The sequence below is a fragment of the Salvelinus fontinalis genome, chromosome 41, assembly GCF_029448725.1.
Source record: "Salvelinus fontinalis isolate EN_2023a chromosome 41, ASM2944872v1, whole genome shotgun sequence".
NCBI classification, from domain to species: domain Eukaryota; kingdom Metazoa; phylum Chordata; class Actinopteri; order Salmoniformes; family Salmonidae; genus Salvelinus; species Salvelinus fontinalis.
In genome coordinates, this window is record NC_074705.1 from 15,618,249 (window position 1) to 15,633,126 (window position 14,878).

The window sequence follows — 14,878 nt, forward strand, 5'->3', positions numbered from 1 at the left end:
TTGATATGTTTAACACTTTTTTGGTTACCACATGATTCCATATGTGTATTTTTCATAGTTATGTCTTAAGTATTATTCTACAATGTAGAAAATAGTAACAATAAAGAAAACCCTTGAATGAGTAGGTGTGTCCAAACTTTTGACTGGTACTGTATATATTATGTATAAGCTGGAAGTAGAAACATAAGTGTTGTTTCTATGCCTCTATACAGTATATCACCTCAAAATTCCTTGTGTCTCTGTGGTGTGTCTTAGTTCCTTGGTGGTAGAGAGACAGCCCTGTATGCCCACACATCCACAGAGACCTCTGGTGCTGCAGACAAAGTTGAAGTTCACTGTCAAGCTCAGGTAGCACAAACACAACAGCACCTCCTGTCTGTAGTTCCTCCCGTCAGTAGTTCCTATGGATCTGTTCAGACCTGGTTGAGTTTTGATTTGTATTTCCTCTCCTCTAGATTTCTTGTGAAGCTCCCGGAATTCAACTATCAACTCAAAGTGAAAGCTTTGTTTGACAAGTAAGTAAATTAGTGTTGTCCTGCTCTTGAATTTGTGATGTGAATACATAACTAAAGGGGGAATGCACATTTTATTTTCTCTCCAGGGACGTTACAGAAAAGAAAGGATTTCGTAAGTTCAACATATTGGGTACCAACACAAAAGTTATGACTATGGAGGAGTCAAATGGAATCTTGGCTGCAGAGTTTTTACATTTGGTAAGCTAGCACCATTTCAAATGGCATACAGGGCACTAAATCTGAATGACTTTTGTCCGTTTGGACCTGCACTGTCATCACTCTTTACAGCAGGGTTCCCCAACTGGAGGTCATTTTATTTGGTGGTCAAGTGGCGGTCTGGCGGTCAAGTTGTATTTTAATATTTTTTTTACTGTAAAAACACCAGCAAATCAGCTCCAAGTGATTTTAATTTTGGAAATCTGTTCCAAAGTATTCCACGCATAATAGAGAAATATTTGTGACCGTATACAAATGTAAGCAAGGTTTGATATGATTATGTTATAGTAAAATATGATATCTGTTTGGGCTTCTTGCGGTCAATTTGTAGGCTACAAATGATTTGTAATTATGCCCTGACCATCCTCTCAAGAAAATATCGGCCTGCAGCTGAATCTACAGTAGTTGATGATCCTTGCTTTACAGTTTATTCTTTGATATCAATACAGCAACTACAAGAGCAGAGAGTGACTGGAAGAGGAAAGAAAGAGGTAATAGAGTTGGTTTCTGATTGGTCTTAATGGGCTGTAATGACCATGTAATCTGTACAGTATTTGTGAATTTCATGATAACTATTAAATACATTCTGGTGCGGATTATGTTTCTCTGTCTGTCCATGTTATTCCAGGGGCCTCTCATTGTGACAGAGGAGCTGCACTGCATCTGCTTTGAGTCGGAACTCAACCAGTCAGGTCTGGAAATCAAACTAGGGGTAAGTGATCTGAAATATAGAGATTCAGGCCTACACTCCCATTGTTATGAGGTCCAACAGCGCTCTGGCCTTATTTAATTTGACTTTGACTTTCTCTGGCCTCTGGTCCTTCTTAGACCATCTCCCTGCCCATCGTGGTCATCTCCAACGTCAGCCAGCTGCCCAGTGGCTGGGCCTCCATCCTGTGGTACAACATGCTGACCAGCGAGCCCCAGGTAGTCTTCTCTCAAGGTTCCTTCCTTCGAAGGAGTTTTTCCTTGCCTTGAAGGTGTTATGCCTGGTTACTGTCAAGCACTTTGTGACAACTTGATTTAAAAATGAGTTTTTAAATAAATATGACTGATTTGTTGGAACAGAACCTGGAGTTCTTCCTGAGCCCTCCTGCAGCGTCCTGGGGTCAGCTATCTGAGGTGCTGAGCTGGCAGTTCTCCTCTGTCACCAAGAGGGGGCTCAATGAAGAGCAGCTAGGCATGCTGGCTGACAAACTACTGGGCCAGAAAGCACAGAGGAATCCTGAGGGTCTTATCCCCTGGGCCATGTTCGGTGCTGTCAAGGTAGGTTAGGATTACAGTACACAAAATATTTGGTCCCAATTTAAACAAAGTACAACTGATAAAGGATTTATATACTGTAGCAAACATAAATGCTTCATAAACACTACATAAATTATCTAAGTGTATATCATACTCTTTAAATGGTGTAGAAATGGTGATGTAACAATTCCCAACGTAGGGGGACTTGCCAAATGTGACAATGTACAATGTATGTTTATACGCCATTTATAGAATATGACATGCACATATAGATGATGTGTGAAGCATTTACAGTGCATTCGTAAAGTATTCAGACCCCTTGACTTTTTCCAAATTTTGTTGCGTTACAGCCTTATTATAAAATTGATAGAATAATTATTTTCCCCTCAATCTACACACTAATGACAAAGCAAAAACAGGTTTTTAGACATTTTTACAAATGTATAAAAAAAATATATATTTACACTATTTACACTATATTTACACTTTAGAACACCTAGTCATTCGAAGGGTTTTTCTTTATTTTTACTATTTTCTGCATTGTATAATAATAGTGAAGACATCAAAACTATGAAATAACACATATGGAATCATGTAGTAACCAAAAAAGGGTTAAACAAATCAAAATATATTTTATATTTGAGATTCTTCAAATAGCCACCCTTCGCCTTTGCACACTCTTGGCATTTTCTCAACCAGCTTCATGAGGCAATCACCTGGAATGCATTTCAATTAACATGTGTGTCTTCTTAAAAGTTAATTTGTGGAATTTCTTTCCTCCTTAAAAGGATCGGACTGTTTTTTTTCAATTTTCGCCTGAAATGACATATCCAAATCTAACTGCCTGTAGCTCAGGCCATGAACCAAGGATATGCATATTCTTGATACCATTTGAAAGGAAACACTTTGAAGTTTGTGAAAATGTGAAATTAAGGTAGGAGAATATAACACGTTAGATCTGGTAAAAGTTAATGCATGTTCCATCATCTTTAAAGTGCAGGAGAAAGGCCAATATATCACTTAGGAGTCTAGATGCAATTTAGATTTTGGCCACTAGATGGCAGCAGTGTATGTGCAAAGTTTTAGACTGATCCAATGAATACTTGCATTACTGTTCAAAATATTGTATCAAGTCTGCCCAAATGTTTGAATTGGTAAATTGATACATTTCTAGTACATAACTATAGAGAACATGCAAAAATTATATGGTAATAAAGTTGTTTAGTTTACACACTCCCAGGAATGTCATAAATTATGGATAATTAGCTTCCCTACAGAAAATACACTAACCTTCACACATCTAAATGGGGGGGTGAGACACAGCAGGGGTTCAAACTGTAGAACCCAGTTCCTACATTTGAATATCAAAATGTATTTTATCAAACAAAACTGTGCTACATTTTATCTATGGGACCCTCAGAATGACAAATCAGAGCAAGATTAATGAATGTAAGTACATTATTTACCTTCAGAGGGGAATGTATCAAACCAGTTGCGTGATAAAAGTTTTTGTTGTTGTGCACTCTCCTCAAACAATAACATGGTATTTTTTCACTGTAATAGCTACTGTTAATTGGATAGTGCAGTTAGATTAACAATAATTTAAGCTTTCTGCCTTATAAGACATGTCTATGTCCTGGGAAATGTTCTTGTTACTTACAACGTCATGCTAATCACATTAGCACACGTTAGCTCAACCGACCCATGGGGGGACACCGATCCCGTAGAGGTTAACGCGTTTGAGCCAATCAGTTGTGTTCTGACTACTTTAAGACATGAAGGTCAGTCAATATGGAACATTTCAAGAACTTTGAAAGTTTCTTCAAGTGCAGTCGTAAAAACCATCAAGCGCTATGATGAAACTGGCTCTCATGAGGACCGCCACAGGAAAGGAAGACCCAGAGTTACCTCTGCTGTAGAGGATAAGTTCATTAGAGTTACACACCTCAGAAATTGCAGCCCAAATAAATGCTTCACAGAGTTCAAGTAACAGACACATCTCAACATCAACTGTTCACAGGAGACTGTGTGAATCAGGCCATAAAGTCAAATCAAATTGTATTTGTCACATGCGGCGAATACAACAGGTGTAGACCTTACAGTGAAATACATACTTACCATGATAGCGCTTGATGGTTTTTGCGACTGCTTTTGAAGAAATTTTCAAAGTTCTTGAAATGTTCGGTATTGACTGACCTTCATGTCTTAAAGTAATGATGGTCTGTCATTTCTCTTAGCTTATTTGAGCTGTTCTTGCCATAATATGTACTTGGTCTTTTACCAAATAGGGCTATCTTCTATATACCCAGTACCTTGTCACAACACAACTGATAGGCTCAAAAGCATGAACATCTGCTCCAGAGACTGGGGTGAAGGTTCACCTTCCAACAGGACAACGATCCTAAGCACACAGCCAAGACAACGCAGGAGTGGCTTCAGGTCAACTCTCTGAATGTGTTATAACCAAGAAGACTCAAGGCTGTAATCGCTGCCAACGGTGCTTCAACAAAGTACTGATGGGTGCTGACTTCTAAACTTGAAAATATGAAATATCCTTATTCATGTCACTGAGTGAGAGCGAGAGGGGAATGTAGAACATTTACATTCTGTCAGAATACGTTATTGTTAGACATCAGGGATCCTATGGAAGGAGAAGGGCCACAGTCTGGTACAAGTCAACAGGACAGCCATGAGTTGGGGAGGAGTGAGGAAATTGTGCCGTGGTCAGGACAGATATCACTCATGTTTTGTCTAGCTTAAGAGATGAATTGGCTGTCCAGATGTGTAAGGAGGAGGCTCAGTATACGAGGAAGGTTTAAATACCAGTGCTTGTGTAAATATATGTATTGGTCTGTTCAGCTTTCTGACTCAGTGGGTGAATAAACTTGGTTTGAGCTTTACTAATCGCCCATGAGATTTGACTCTTTATTTAGATCGTAACAGTACTGAGTAAAGGGTCTCAATACTTATGTAAATGTGATATTTCAGTCTTTTTCTTTTAGATAAATTAGCAAAAATGTCTACAAACCTGTTTTTGCTTTGTCATTATAGGGTAGTGTGTGTAGATTGATGAGGGAAAAAACTATTGAATCAATTTTAGAATAAGGCTGTAGTGTAACAAAATGTGGAAAAGTCAAGGGGTCTAAATACTTTCCGAATGCTCTGTACATGTATGTAGTGCTTATGAAGCCTATGTATGCTATATAAAGCCTTTTATAAGTTGTACATTGTTAAAATATTTACAGTTCACAAAGATATGAGGAGGACCTCTAGTAAGTGTTTCCTTGTGTCAACTACAGAGCCTCAGTGAGAAGAGGTTTCCCTTCTGGCTGTGGATCAAAGACATCCTGGACTTCATCAAGAGACATCTGCTGTCCCTGTGGAATGATGGGTGAGTTTTTCTTTACTCTTTTTGGAATTGCACATTACAAAAGCAAATAACTAGTGCTCTTACAGGGATGACATATTAGCTGAATGGCTACTTCTGGCACATTGACAGACATGTGTATTGTCCCTGCCTACTAAAACGAAAGTAAGTAATAAAGAAATGTTGCTTGTTCTCTCCCACTACAGTTGCATCCTGGGCTTTGTGAGTAAGGAGAGGGCAAAGGCCATGCTGACTGGGAAGTGTCCAGGCACGTTCCTGCTGCGCTTCAGTGAGAGTAGCAGAGACGGAGCCATCACATTCACTTGGGTGGAACACGACCTAAACGGTGAGCAGCACACATGGGCATTTACAACTAAAGGTGCTATATTTGAATCTGTGTTTTTTATTTTTTATTTACATTTACATTACATTTAAGTCATTTAGCGGACGCGACTTACAAATTTAGCGGAGCGACTTACAAATTGGTGCATTCACCTTATGATATCCAGTGGAACAACCACTTTACAATAGTGCATCTAACTCTTTTAAGGGGGGGGGGGGGGGTTAGAAGGATTACTTTATCCTATCCTAGGTATTCCTTAAAGAGGTGGGGTTTCAGGTGTCTCCGGAAGGTGGTGATTGACTCCGCTGACCTGGCGTCGTGAGGGAGTTTGTTCCACCATTGGGGTGCCAGAGCAGCGAACAGTTTTGACTGGGCTGAGCGGGAACTGTACTTCCTCAGAGGTAGGGAGGCGAGCAGGCCAGAGGTGGATGAACGCAGTGCCCTTGTTTGGGTGTAGGGCCTGATCAGAGCCTGAAGGTACGGAGGTGCCGTTCCCCTCACAGCTCCGTAGGCAAGCACCATGGTCTTGTAGCGGATGCAAGCTTCAACTGGAAGCCAGTGGAGAGAGCGGAGGAGCGGGGTGACGTGAGAGAACTTGGGAAGGTTGAATACCAGACGGGCTGCGGCGTTCTGGATGAGTTGTAGAGGTTTAATGGCACACGCAGGGAGCCCAGCCAACAGCGAGTTGCAGTAATCCAGACGGGAGATGACAAGTGCCTGGATTAGGACCTGCGCCACTTCCTGTGTGAGGCAGGGTCGTACTCTGCGAATGTTGTAGAGCATGAACCTACAGAAACGGGTCACCGCCTTGATGTTAGTTGAGAACGACAGGGTGTTGTCCAGGATCACGCCAAGGTTCTTAGCACTCTGGGAGGAGGACACAATGGAGTTGTCATCCGTGATGGCGAGATCATGGAACGGGCAGTCCTTCCCCGGGAGGAAGAGCAGCTCCGTCTTGCCGAGGTTCAGCTTGAGGTGGTGATCCGTCATCCACACTGATATGTCTGCCAGACATGCAGTGATGCGATTCGCCACCTGGTTATCAGAGGGGGGAAAGGAGAAGATTAATTGTGTGTCGTCTGCATAGCAATGATAGGAGAGACCATGTGAGGATATGACAGAGCCAAGTGACTTGGTGTATAGCGAGAATAGGAGAGGGCCTAGAACAGAGCCCTGGGGGACACCAGTGGTGAGAGCACGTGGTGCGGAGACAGATTCTCGCCACGCCACCTGGTAGGAGCGACCTGTCAGGTAGGACGCAATCCAAGCGTGGGCCGCGCCGGAGATGCCCAACTCGGAGAGGGTGGAGAGGAGGATCTGATGGTTCACAGCATCAAAGGCAGCCGATAGGTCTAGAAGGATGAGAGCAGAGGAGAGAGAGTTAGCTTTAGCAGTGCGGAGCGGAGCGCCTCCATGACACAGAAGAGCAGTCTCAGTTGAATGACTAGTCTTGAAACCTGACTGATTTGGATCAAGAAGGTCATTCTGAGAGAGATAGCAGGAGAGCTGGCCAAGGACGGCACGTTCAAGAGTTTTGGAGAGAAAAGAAAGAAGGGATACTGGTCTGTAGTTGTTGACATCGGAGGGATCGAGTGTATGTTTTTTCAGAAGGGGTGCAACTCTCGCTCTCTTGAAGACGGAAGGGACGTAGCCAGCGGTCAAGGATGAGTTGATGAGCGATGTGAGGTAAGGGAGAAGGTCTCCGGAAATGGTCTGGAGAAGAGAGGAGGGGATAGGGTCAAGCGGGCAGGTTGTTGGGCGGCCGGCCGTCACAAGACGCGAGATTTCATCTGGAGAGAGAGGGGAGAAAGAGGTCAAAGCACAGGGTAGGGCAGTGTGAGCAGAACCAGCGGTGTCGTTTGACTTAGCAAACGAGGATCGGATGTCGTCGACCTTCTTTTCAAAATGGTTGACGAAGTCATCCGCAGAGAGGGAGGAGGGGGGAGGAGGATTCAGGAGGGAGGAGAAGGTGGCAAAGAGCTTCCTAGGGTTAGAGGCAGATGCTTGGAATTTAGAGTGGTAGAAAGTGACTTTAGCAGCAGAGACAGAAGAGGAGAATGTGGAGAGGAGGGAGTGAAAGGATGCCAGGTCCGCAGGGAGGCGAGTTTTCCTCCATTTCCGCTCGGCTGCCCGGAGCCCTGTTCTGTGAGCTCGCAATGAGTCGTCGAGCCACGGAGCAGGAGGGGAGGACCGAGCCGGCCTGGAGGATAGGGGACATAGAGAGTCAAAGGATGCAGAAAGGGAGGAGAGGAGGGTTGAGGAGGCAGAATCAGGAGATAGGTTGGAGAAGGTTTGAGCAGAGGGAAGAGATGATAGGATGGAAGAGGAGAGAGTAGCGGGGGAGAGAGAGCGAAGGTTGGGACGGCGCGATACCATCCGAGTAGGGGCAGTGTGGGAAGTGTTGGATGAGAGCGAGAGGGAAAAGGATACAAGGTAGTGGTCGGAGACTTGGAGGGGAGTTGCGATTAGTGGAAGAATAGCATCTAGTAAAGATGAGGTCAAGCGTATTGCCTGCCTTGTGAGTAGGGGGGGAAGGTGAGAGGGTGAGGTCAAAAGAGGAGAGGAGTGGAAAGAAGGAGGCAGAGAGGAATGAGTCAAAGGTAGACGTGGGGAGGTTAAAGTCACCCAGAACTGTGAGAGGTGAGCCATCCTCAGGAAAGGAACTTATCAGGGCGTCAAGCTCATTGATGAACTCTCCAAGGGAACCTGGAGGGTGATAAATGATAAGGATGTTAAGCTTGAAAGGGCTGGTAACTGTGACAGCATGGAATTCAAAGGAGGCGATAGACAGATGGGTCAGGGGAGAAAGAGAGAATGTCCACTTGGGAGAGATGAGGATCCCAGTGCCACCACCCCGCTGACCAGAAGCTCTCGGGGTGTGCGAGAACACGTGGGCAGACGAGGAGAGAGCAGTAGGAGTAGCAGTGTTATCAGTGGTAATCCATGTTTCCGTCAGTGCCAAGAAGTCGAGGGACTGGAGGGAAGCATAGGCTGAGATGAACTCTGCCTTGTTGGCCGCAGATCGGCAGTTCCAGAGGCTGCCGGAGACCTGGAACTCCACGTGGGTCGTGCGCGCTGGGACCACCAGGTTAGAGTGGCGGCGGCCACGCGGTGTGAAGCGTTTGTATGGTCTGTGCAGAGAGGAGAGAAGAGCGATAGACAGACACATAGTTGACAGGCTACAGAAGAGGCTACGCTAATGCAAAGGAGATTGGAGTGACAAGTGGACTACACGTCTCGAATGTTCAGAAAGTTAAGCTTACGTTGCAAAAAAAATCTTATTGACTAAAATGATATAGTACTGCTGGCTGGTGGTGGCTGGCTGGTGAAGTAGGCTAGCTAGCAGTGGCTACGTTGTTGACTTTGTTTGAAAGTGTAGCTGGCTAGGTAACCTCGATAATTACTCTAAACTACACAATTATCTTGGATACAAAGACAGCAAAGACAACTATGTAGCTAGCTAACACTACGCTAATCAAGTCGTTCCGTTGTAATGTAATAGTTTCTACTATTCGGTAGAAGTTGGCTAGCTAGCAGTGTTGACTAGGTAGGAGAACGGCAGCGCGGCGGACGAAAATAGCTGGCTAGCTAACCGATAATTACTCTAAACTACACAATTATCTTAGATACAAAGACAGCAAAGACAACTATGTAGCTAGCTAACACTACGCTAATCAAGTCGTTCCGTTGTTCCGTTGTAATGTAATAGTTTCTAATAGTTTCTACAGTGCTGCTATTCGGTGGCTAGCTGGCTAGCTAGCAGTGTTGACTACGTTACGTTACGTTAGAAGAACGAAAATAGCTGGCTAGCGAACCTCGATAAATACTCTAAACTACACAATTATCTTTGATACAAAGACGGCTATGTAGCTAGCTAAGATCAAACAAATCACACCGTTGTACTGTTGTACTGTAATGAAATGAAATGTAATACTACCTGTGGAGCGAAGCGGAATGCGACTACTCGCTCCAACTGGGAAGTCAGGGTGGATTCCCCCCAAAATACATTCATAAAAAAACAAGCACATTTCTCAACAAAGAGTTCCTCAACCAACAACCTGAATTGCTGAATTGCCCAAAGGGCACCAATGCACCCAACTGTAGATTATTTTCAAGATGGTTCCATAAATGAGGTATTAATCAATTAAAAGCTGTTTTATCCTAAATCTGTAGTGACAGAAGGAATTTCAAGAGTTAACCATCCCTGTGACGGAGTATGGTATCTCATACTTCTATAGGTTAGTAACAATGTTAGGTAAATGCAGTTTTTTTGCAAAAGGGCTTTATAAATTAACAGAATGCAATATTTTGACCAATGCGATATCAGAGCCTACTTTCTGTTAGAATGCAACGATGAATGCTAAACCTGTCGCCAGTGACATACCTGTCACCCATGTTCCACAGATAAGCCTGTATTCCATGCAGTGGAACCCTACACCAAGAAGGAGGTGTCTGGCGTCTCTCTGCCTGACATCATCCGAACCTACAAGGTGATGGCAGCTGAGAACATCCCAGAGAACCCACTCCACTTCCTCTACCCAGACATCCCTAAAGACAAGTCCTTCGGAAAGTACTACACCAGGGCCTCTGAGGGTAAGCATCCAGCAACCTTTTTGTTTCAAATCATATATTATTTACAAGGTCTCGTGAGAAGGTCACCCGTGACTGAGGTAAAAAATGTATGGAATAAATAGGATTTAACCGTTATTTCCTTTTTGTTGTTGTTTTGTTCCTGATGCTTTCCTAAATCTCTCAGATGCATTACAGACACCTCAAACCATACTTCGTTTAGATTAATTTTTGGCCATGTATGAATTTTTTTTTATATGTGTTTCTATGGGCTAAGGCCAAATTCAGTCTTTCATCAAATCATTTGTATGTATTTTATGGGAATACCTACAAGGTTCCTAAAACTCAATCAAATAGCTTAATGGTCCATCTTATGACCATAATAAAACAATTCCATATGTTAGCTTTGTAGATATCGCCTTAGACTCCTAGGGGTTCAGCTTGTGGGTGTCATAGGTCAAAACAGCTGACCCGTTCCTGTTAGTCTCAGCTTTCCATAGTGGGGTGATTTTTGTTTCTGGCTTAAACAGTTCGGACTTGACAGATGTTGTCGTTGGAAGAAAAACAAAGTTGGCATGCCGAAGGGACCGACTTCAAACGAGTCCCATGAAGCAAAACAGCCATGAGTCTCAGCTTTCCATAATGGGGTCACTCTGCTGTAGAACTGCCTGTTTCCACCGCAGATGGGGTCAACCGACATCATCGGCAGATGTTGTGTATTGAGACGCAGTCCATGCAAAAAACAAAAGTCTCTAGGTTAAACAGACAGATTAGTTTTCCATGCGGGCACCGACATCGACTATCGGCATATTAAATATAAGTGTATACAAAATAATAATAATAAGACATGATAGATTTCACATTATAGGAATTAAAAATCTAATGTTGGTCAGAAAATAGAAGTGATAAGCTTAGGCATTCTATTTCTGTTTAAAATCCCCTCAATGACCATGATGTCTGGTAAACCTTTGAGAGGTTTTGTTCATAATAAACATCCCCAATCTTCCATCTGGTCCACCATTTTGTTTTTCAGCATCAGAGCCCATGGATGTGGAGAGTCCCACCGACACAGGATACGTACAGACCGATATCATATCAGTGTCAAAACTGTAAGTTTACCCTTCATACGTTACATATTTCGTAATCTATAACAGGAAGACATTTTATTTGCAGTGTTCTAGTTTGGGTATAATCCATAATCTGACTTAATTTACCCTTATTTTTGCAATGTGTTTTAGTCCCCCGTCTAGACTGCAAGACAAGATGATGCTCATGTCGCCAGAAGTGGAAAGTAGACACCATTGTTGGAATGGAAGCCCTAAGAATATTGATACTGCTGTGGTAAGTTACATATTTTTATTTATTTAACTAGGCAAGTCAGTTAAAACTTCTTGCCACTATAGGGGGTGCTGTTTCGCATTAGCATAATTTCCTCTACAGATTAAACGGCTTCCTACTCAATTCTTGCTCGTACAATATGCATATTATTATTATTATTGGATAGAAAATACTCTCTAGTTTCTATAGCCGTTGGAATTTTGTCTCTGAGTGAAACAGAACTCAATCTACAGCACTTTTCATGATAGGGAGTCAGATTTCAGACATCTTGGCCCCTGATCTGGAGTCAGTTTAAAGGTCCGTGTAAATGCTATGGAGAAACAGACACTTCTTACGTCTTCCCCTGGATGTCAGTACGTGATGACGCTTTGAATGGAGTCGATTGCGCAATCAGGGGCTGTATAAAACAGCAAATACCGGAAGTAGCTTCCCTTTGCTGCCTGCGCCTGGCGCACGAAGGATGTCGGACTCGCCTCCTTCCAAGCTTTTGTTTAGCCAGTAATATTTCTCTGGTCATGTTTTTACTCGTTAGAGGTGTTAAAAACATCATAAGGTAGTTAATTTAAACCGTTCTATAGCAATTTATATCCGTTTAGTGCGATTTTGAGGCATTTATTTCTGAGACACTTTGAACCGCTGGGCACGTTTCCAGTTCATGCCGAACGTTAGTGGGCATTTCCACATGGCAAGAGGACAGCTTTCGACCAAAAGACGATTAGACCCAAGAAAGGATTCTTTGCCCAAGATTCTGATGGAAGAACAGCTCACAGTAAGAACAATTTATGATGATAAATCGTGTTTCTGTCGAAAAATGTTAAACGCTTATGCCGCCATTTTGTTTTGTATAGCTTCGCTTGGCGCAACCTGTATTGAAAAGTAAGGATAATTAAAAAAAATGGAAATCAGCGATTGCATTAAGAACTAATTTGTCTTTCGATTCCTGTCAACCCTGTATTTTTTAGTCAAGTATATGATTAGCTTTTGATTAAACTAGATCACTCAAAGATGGCGACCGACATTTCCAGGCTTGTTTTGCTACTATTTTCATTGTATAACCACGTTTTTTTATGGCTAAATATGCACATTTTCGAACAAACTCTATATGTATGTTGTAATATGATGTTACAGGAGTGTCATCGGAAGAATTCTGAGAAGGTTAGTGAAAAAATTAATATATTTTGGCGATGATAACGATATCGCTCTCTTTGGCTTGAATTCATGCTGGGGTAACGTTTGCATATGTGGTATGCTAATATAACGATTTATTGTGTTTTCGCCGTAAAACACTTAGAAAATCTGAAATGTTGTCTGAATTCACAAGATCTGTGTCTTTCCATTGCTATGTGCTGTGTATTTTTAAGAAATGTTTTATGATGAGTAAATTGGTAATACAAGTTGCTCTCTGTAGTAATTCTAGTCGCTTTGGTGAGATTTGTGATGGTGGCTGCAATGGCAAACTATGATTTATACCTGAAATATGCACATTTTTCTAACAAAACCTATCCTATACCATAAATATGTTATCAGACTGTCATCTGATGAGGTTTTTTCTTGGTTAGTGGCTATCAATATCTTAGTTTAGCCGAATTGGTGATAGCTACTGGTGGAGAGAAAAAATGGTGGACAAAGAAAAATGGTGTCTTTTGCTAACGTGTTTAGCTAATAGATTTACATATTGTGTCTTCCCTGTAAAACATTTTAAAAATCTGAAATGGTGGCTTTATTCACAAGATCTGTATCTTTCATTAGGTGTCTTGGACTTGTGATTTAATGATATTTAGATGCTACTATTTAATTGTGACGCTATGCTAGCGATGCTAATCAGTGTGGTGGTGGTGGGGGGGGGGGGTGATCCCGGATCCCGGATCCGGGGTTGAGGCTCGTTAGAGGTTAAGAACCAATTCTTATTTTACAATGACGGCCTACCGGGGAACAGTGGGTTAACTGCCTTGTTCAGGGGCAGAACAACAGATTTTTACCTTGTCAGCTCCGGGATTCGATCCGGTGATCCAGGTGAGTGCAGGGTGTGGTGTATATTGTATATCTTAAATGAATGCCTACATTCAGATATAGATCTCTCTGTTCAATATCACTTACTCTTCCATTTCTTGACCAGTTGTCTTGGACAGGGATGTTGTTTCAATTCGTAGGCAAGTACTCTACATTTGAGGCTACTAAGCCCATGAAACAGGTCTGTGAGATTCTTGATATGTTTAGCAAGCTCAGACTCCATGTCATCAGATATGAACTTGTGTGTCTCTGCTACTCTATAATAGCCTCTCTTTTACACCAATACATGTTAGTTTTCTTTTATATCAATGGAACTCTTCAGTGTCCTTCAGTCTATTTGTCTCATCCGTTGCTGCTGCTCAAATGGACTTCTTCCCTTCTCTCACTGACCTGGCTGTTCTCTTAAGAACCTCAAGGGGGGTTAGACCCCTGCGTGCTTTACATTTGTATACACTGCCCCACGGGGTCTGCTCTTTAATATAGAAAATGCACTCAAGTTCATATGAATAACACTTTCTAAATATATTATGCATAAAACCATTGGCTCAATTTACCCAAGGCAAACATTTTGACTATATTAGCCTACACAGCTACAAGGATGCACTTTAATACTAGGTTTAGGACTTCATATTGTATCTTATAGTGACCCGAACTGATGTACAAAACAATCTTATAACCATCTACTTTGGTTATAAGTCAGTTTGATGGAAACGCATCCCTGAGAGGAAATGCCTATATTGTTTTATGCAGATTATAGAGTATTTGCGTGAAAATCTGTCGCAAATTGGATGGAAACCTAGCTACTGTTTGGAAATGGGGCAGAACCGTTGTGTTGAGATTGATGTAATGGGGCAGGGAGGACAACAAGCTGATGCATACCAGGCATATAAAGGTGAATTATTATTCATGTTGTAGCCAGGTTCCTGTTTCTATCATAGACATACATTTTCGTAATAAGTTTACTGTTATTGCTCATTGGTCTAGATGGCCCAGTGGTGCCAGCTGACCCTACTGGACCCTAAATACCAGGAGCAGGTCCACCAGATCTATGATGACTCCTTCCCCATGGACATCAGACAGTCCCTCAGCAAGTGGATTGAGAGCATCGACTGGTAAGCAAGCAGGGTTGAAGACTGCAGGCTGCTGTTAAATGGATATACAAAGATCTATTCTATTTGACCGGTATTCTACTGTACTCTACCCTTTTCAATTATATCTGTATTTCATCTCGTTCATCCAATCTTGATTCCCCTGTGAATCCATATCTATGTAGAG

The 14,878-nt window shown here is 42.3% G+C and overlaps 1 protein-coding gene across 1 annotated transcript in view; it reads left to right on the forward strand.

Annotated features, from left to right (window-relative positions):
* The window catches only part of LOC129840467 (uncharacterized), a 45,783-nt gene that overhangs the window by 5,120 nt on the left and 25,785 nt on the right, over positions 1 to 14,878 (forward strand). The window contains exons 10-22 of the mRNA XM_055908367.1: positions 256 to 348; positions 456 to 515; positions 602 to 713; positions 1,181 to 1,222; positions 1,360 to 1,443; positions 1,560 to 1,658; positions 1,800 to 1,997; positions 5,276 to 5,367; positions 5,550 to 5,689; positions 10,091 to 10,279; positions 11,289 to 11,364; positions 11,494 to 11,596; positions 14,588 to 14,715. Coding sequence (XP_055764342.1) covers positions 256 to 348; positions 456 to 515; positions 602 to 713; positions 1,181 to 1,222; positions 1,360 to 1,443; positions 1,560 to 1,658; positions 1,800 to 1,997; positions 5,276 to 5,367; positions 5,550 to 5,689; positions 10,091 to 10,279; positions 11,289 to 11,364; positions 11,494 to 11,596; positions 14,588 to 14,715 — 1,416 coding nt within the window. The remainder of the gene's footprint in view (positions 1 to 255; positions 349 to 455; positions 516 to 601; positions 714 to 1,180; positions 1,223 to 1,359; positions 1,444 to 1,559; positions 1,659 to 1,799; positions 1,998 to 5,275; positions 5,368 to 5,549; positions 5,690 to 10,090; positions 10,280 to 11,288; positions 11,365 to 11,493; positions 11,597 to 14,587; positions 14,716 to 14,878) is intronic.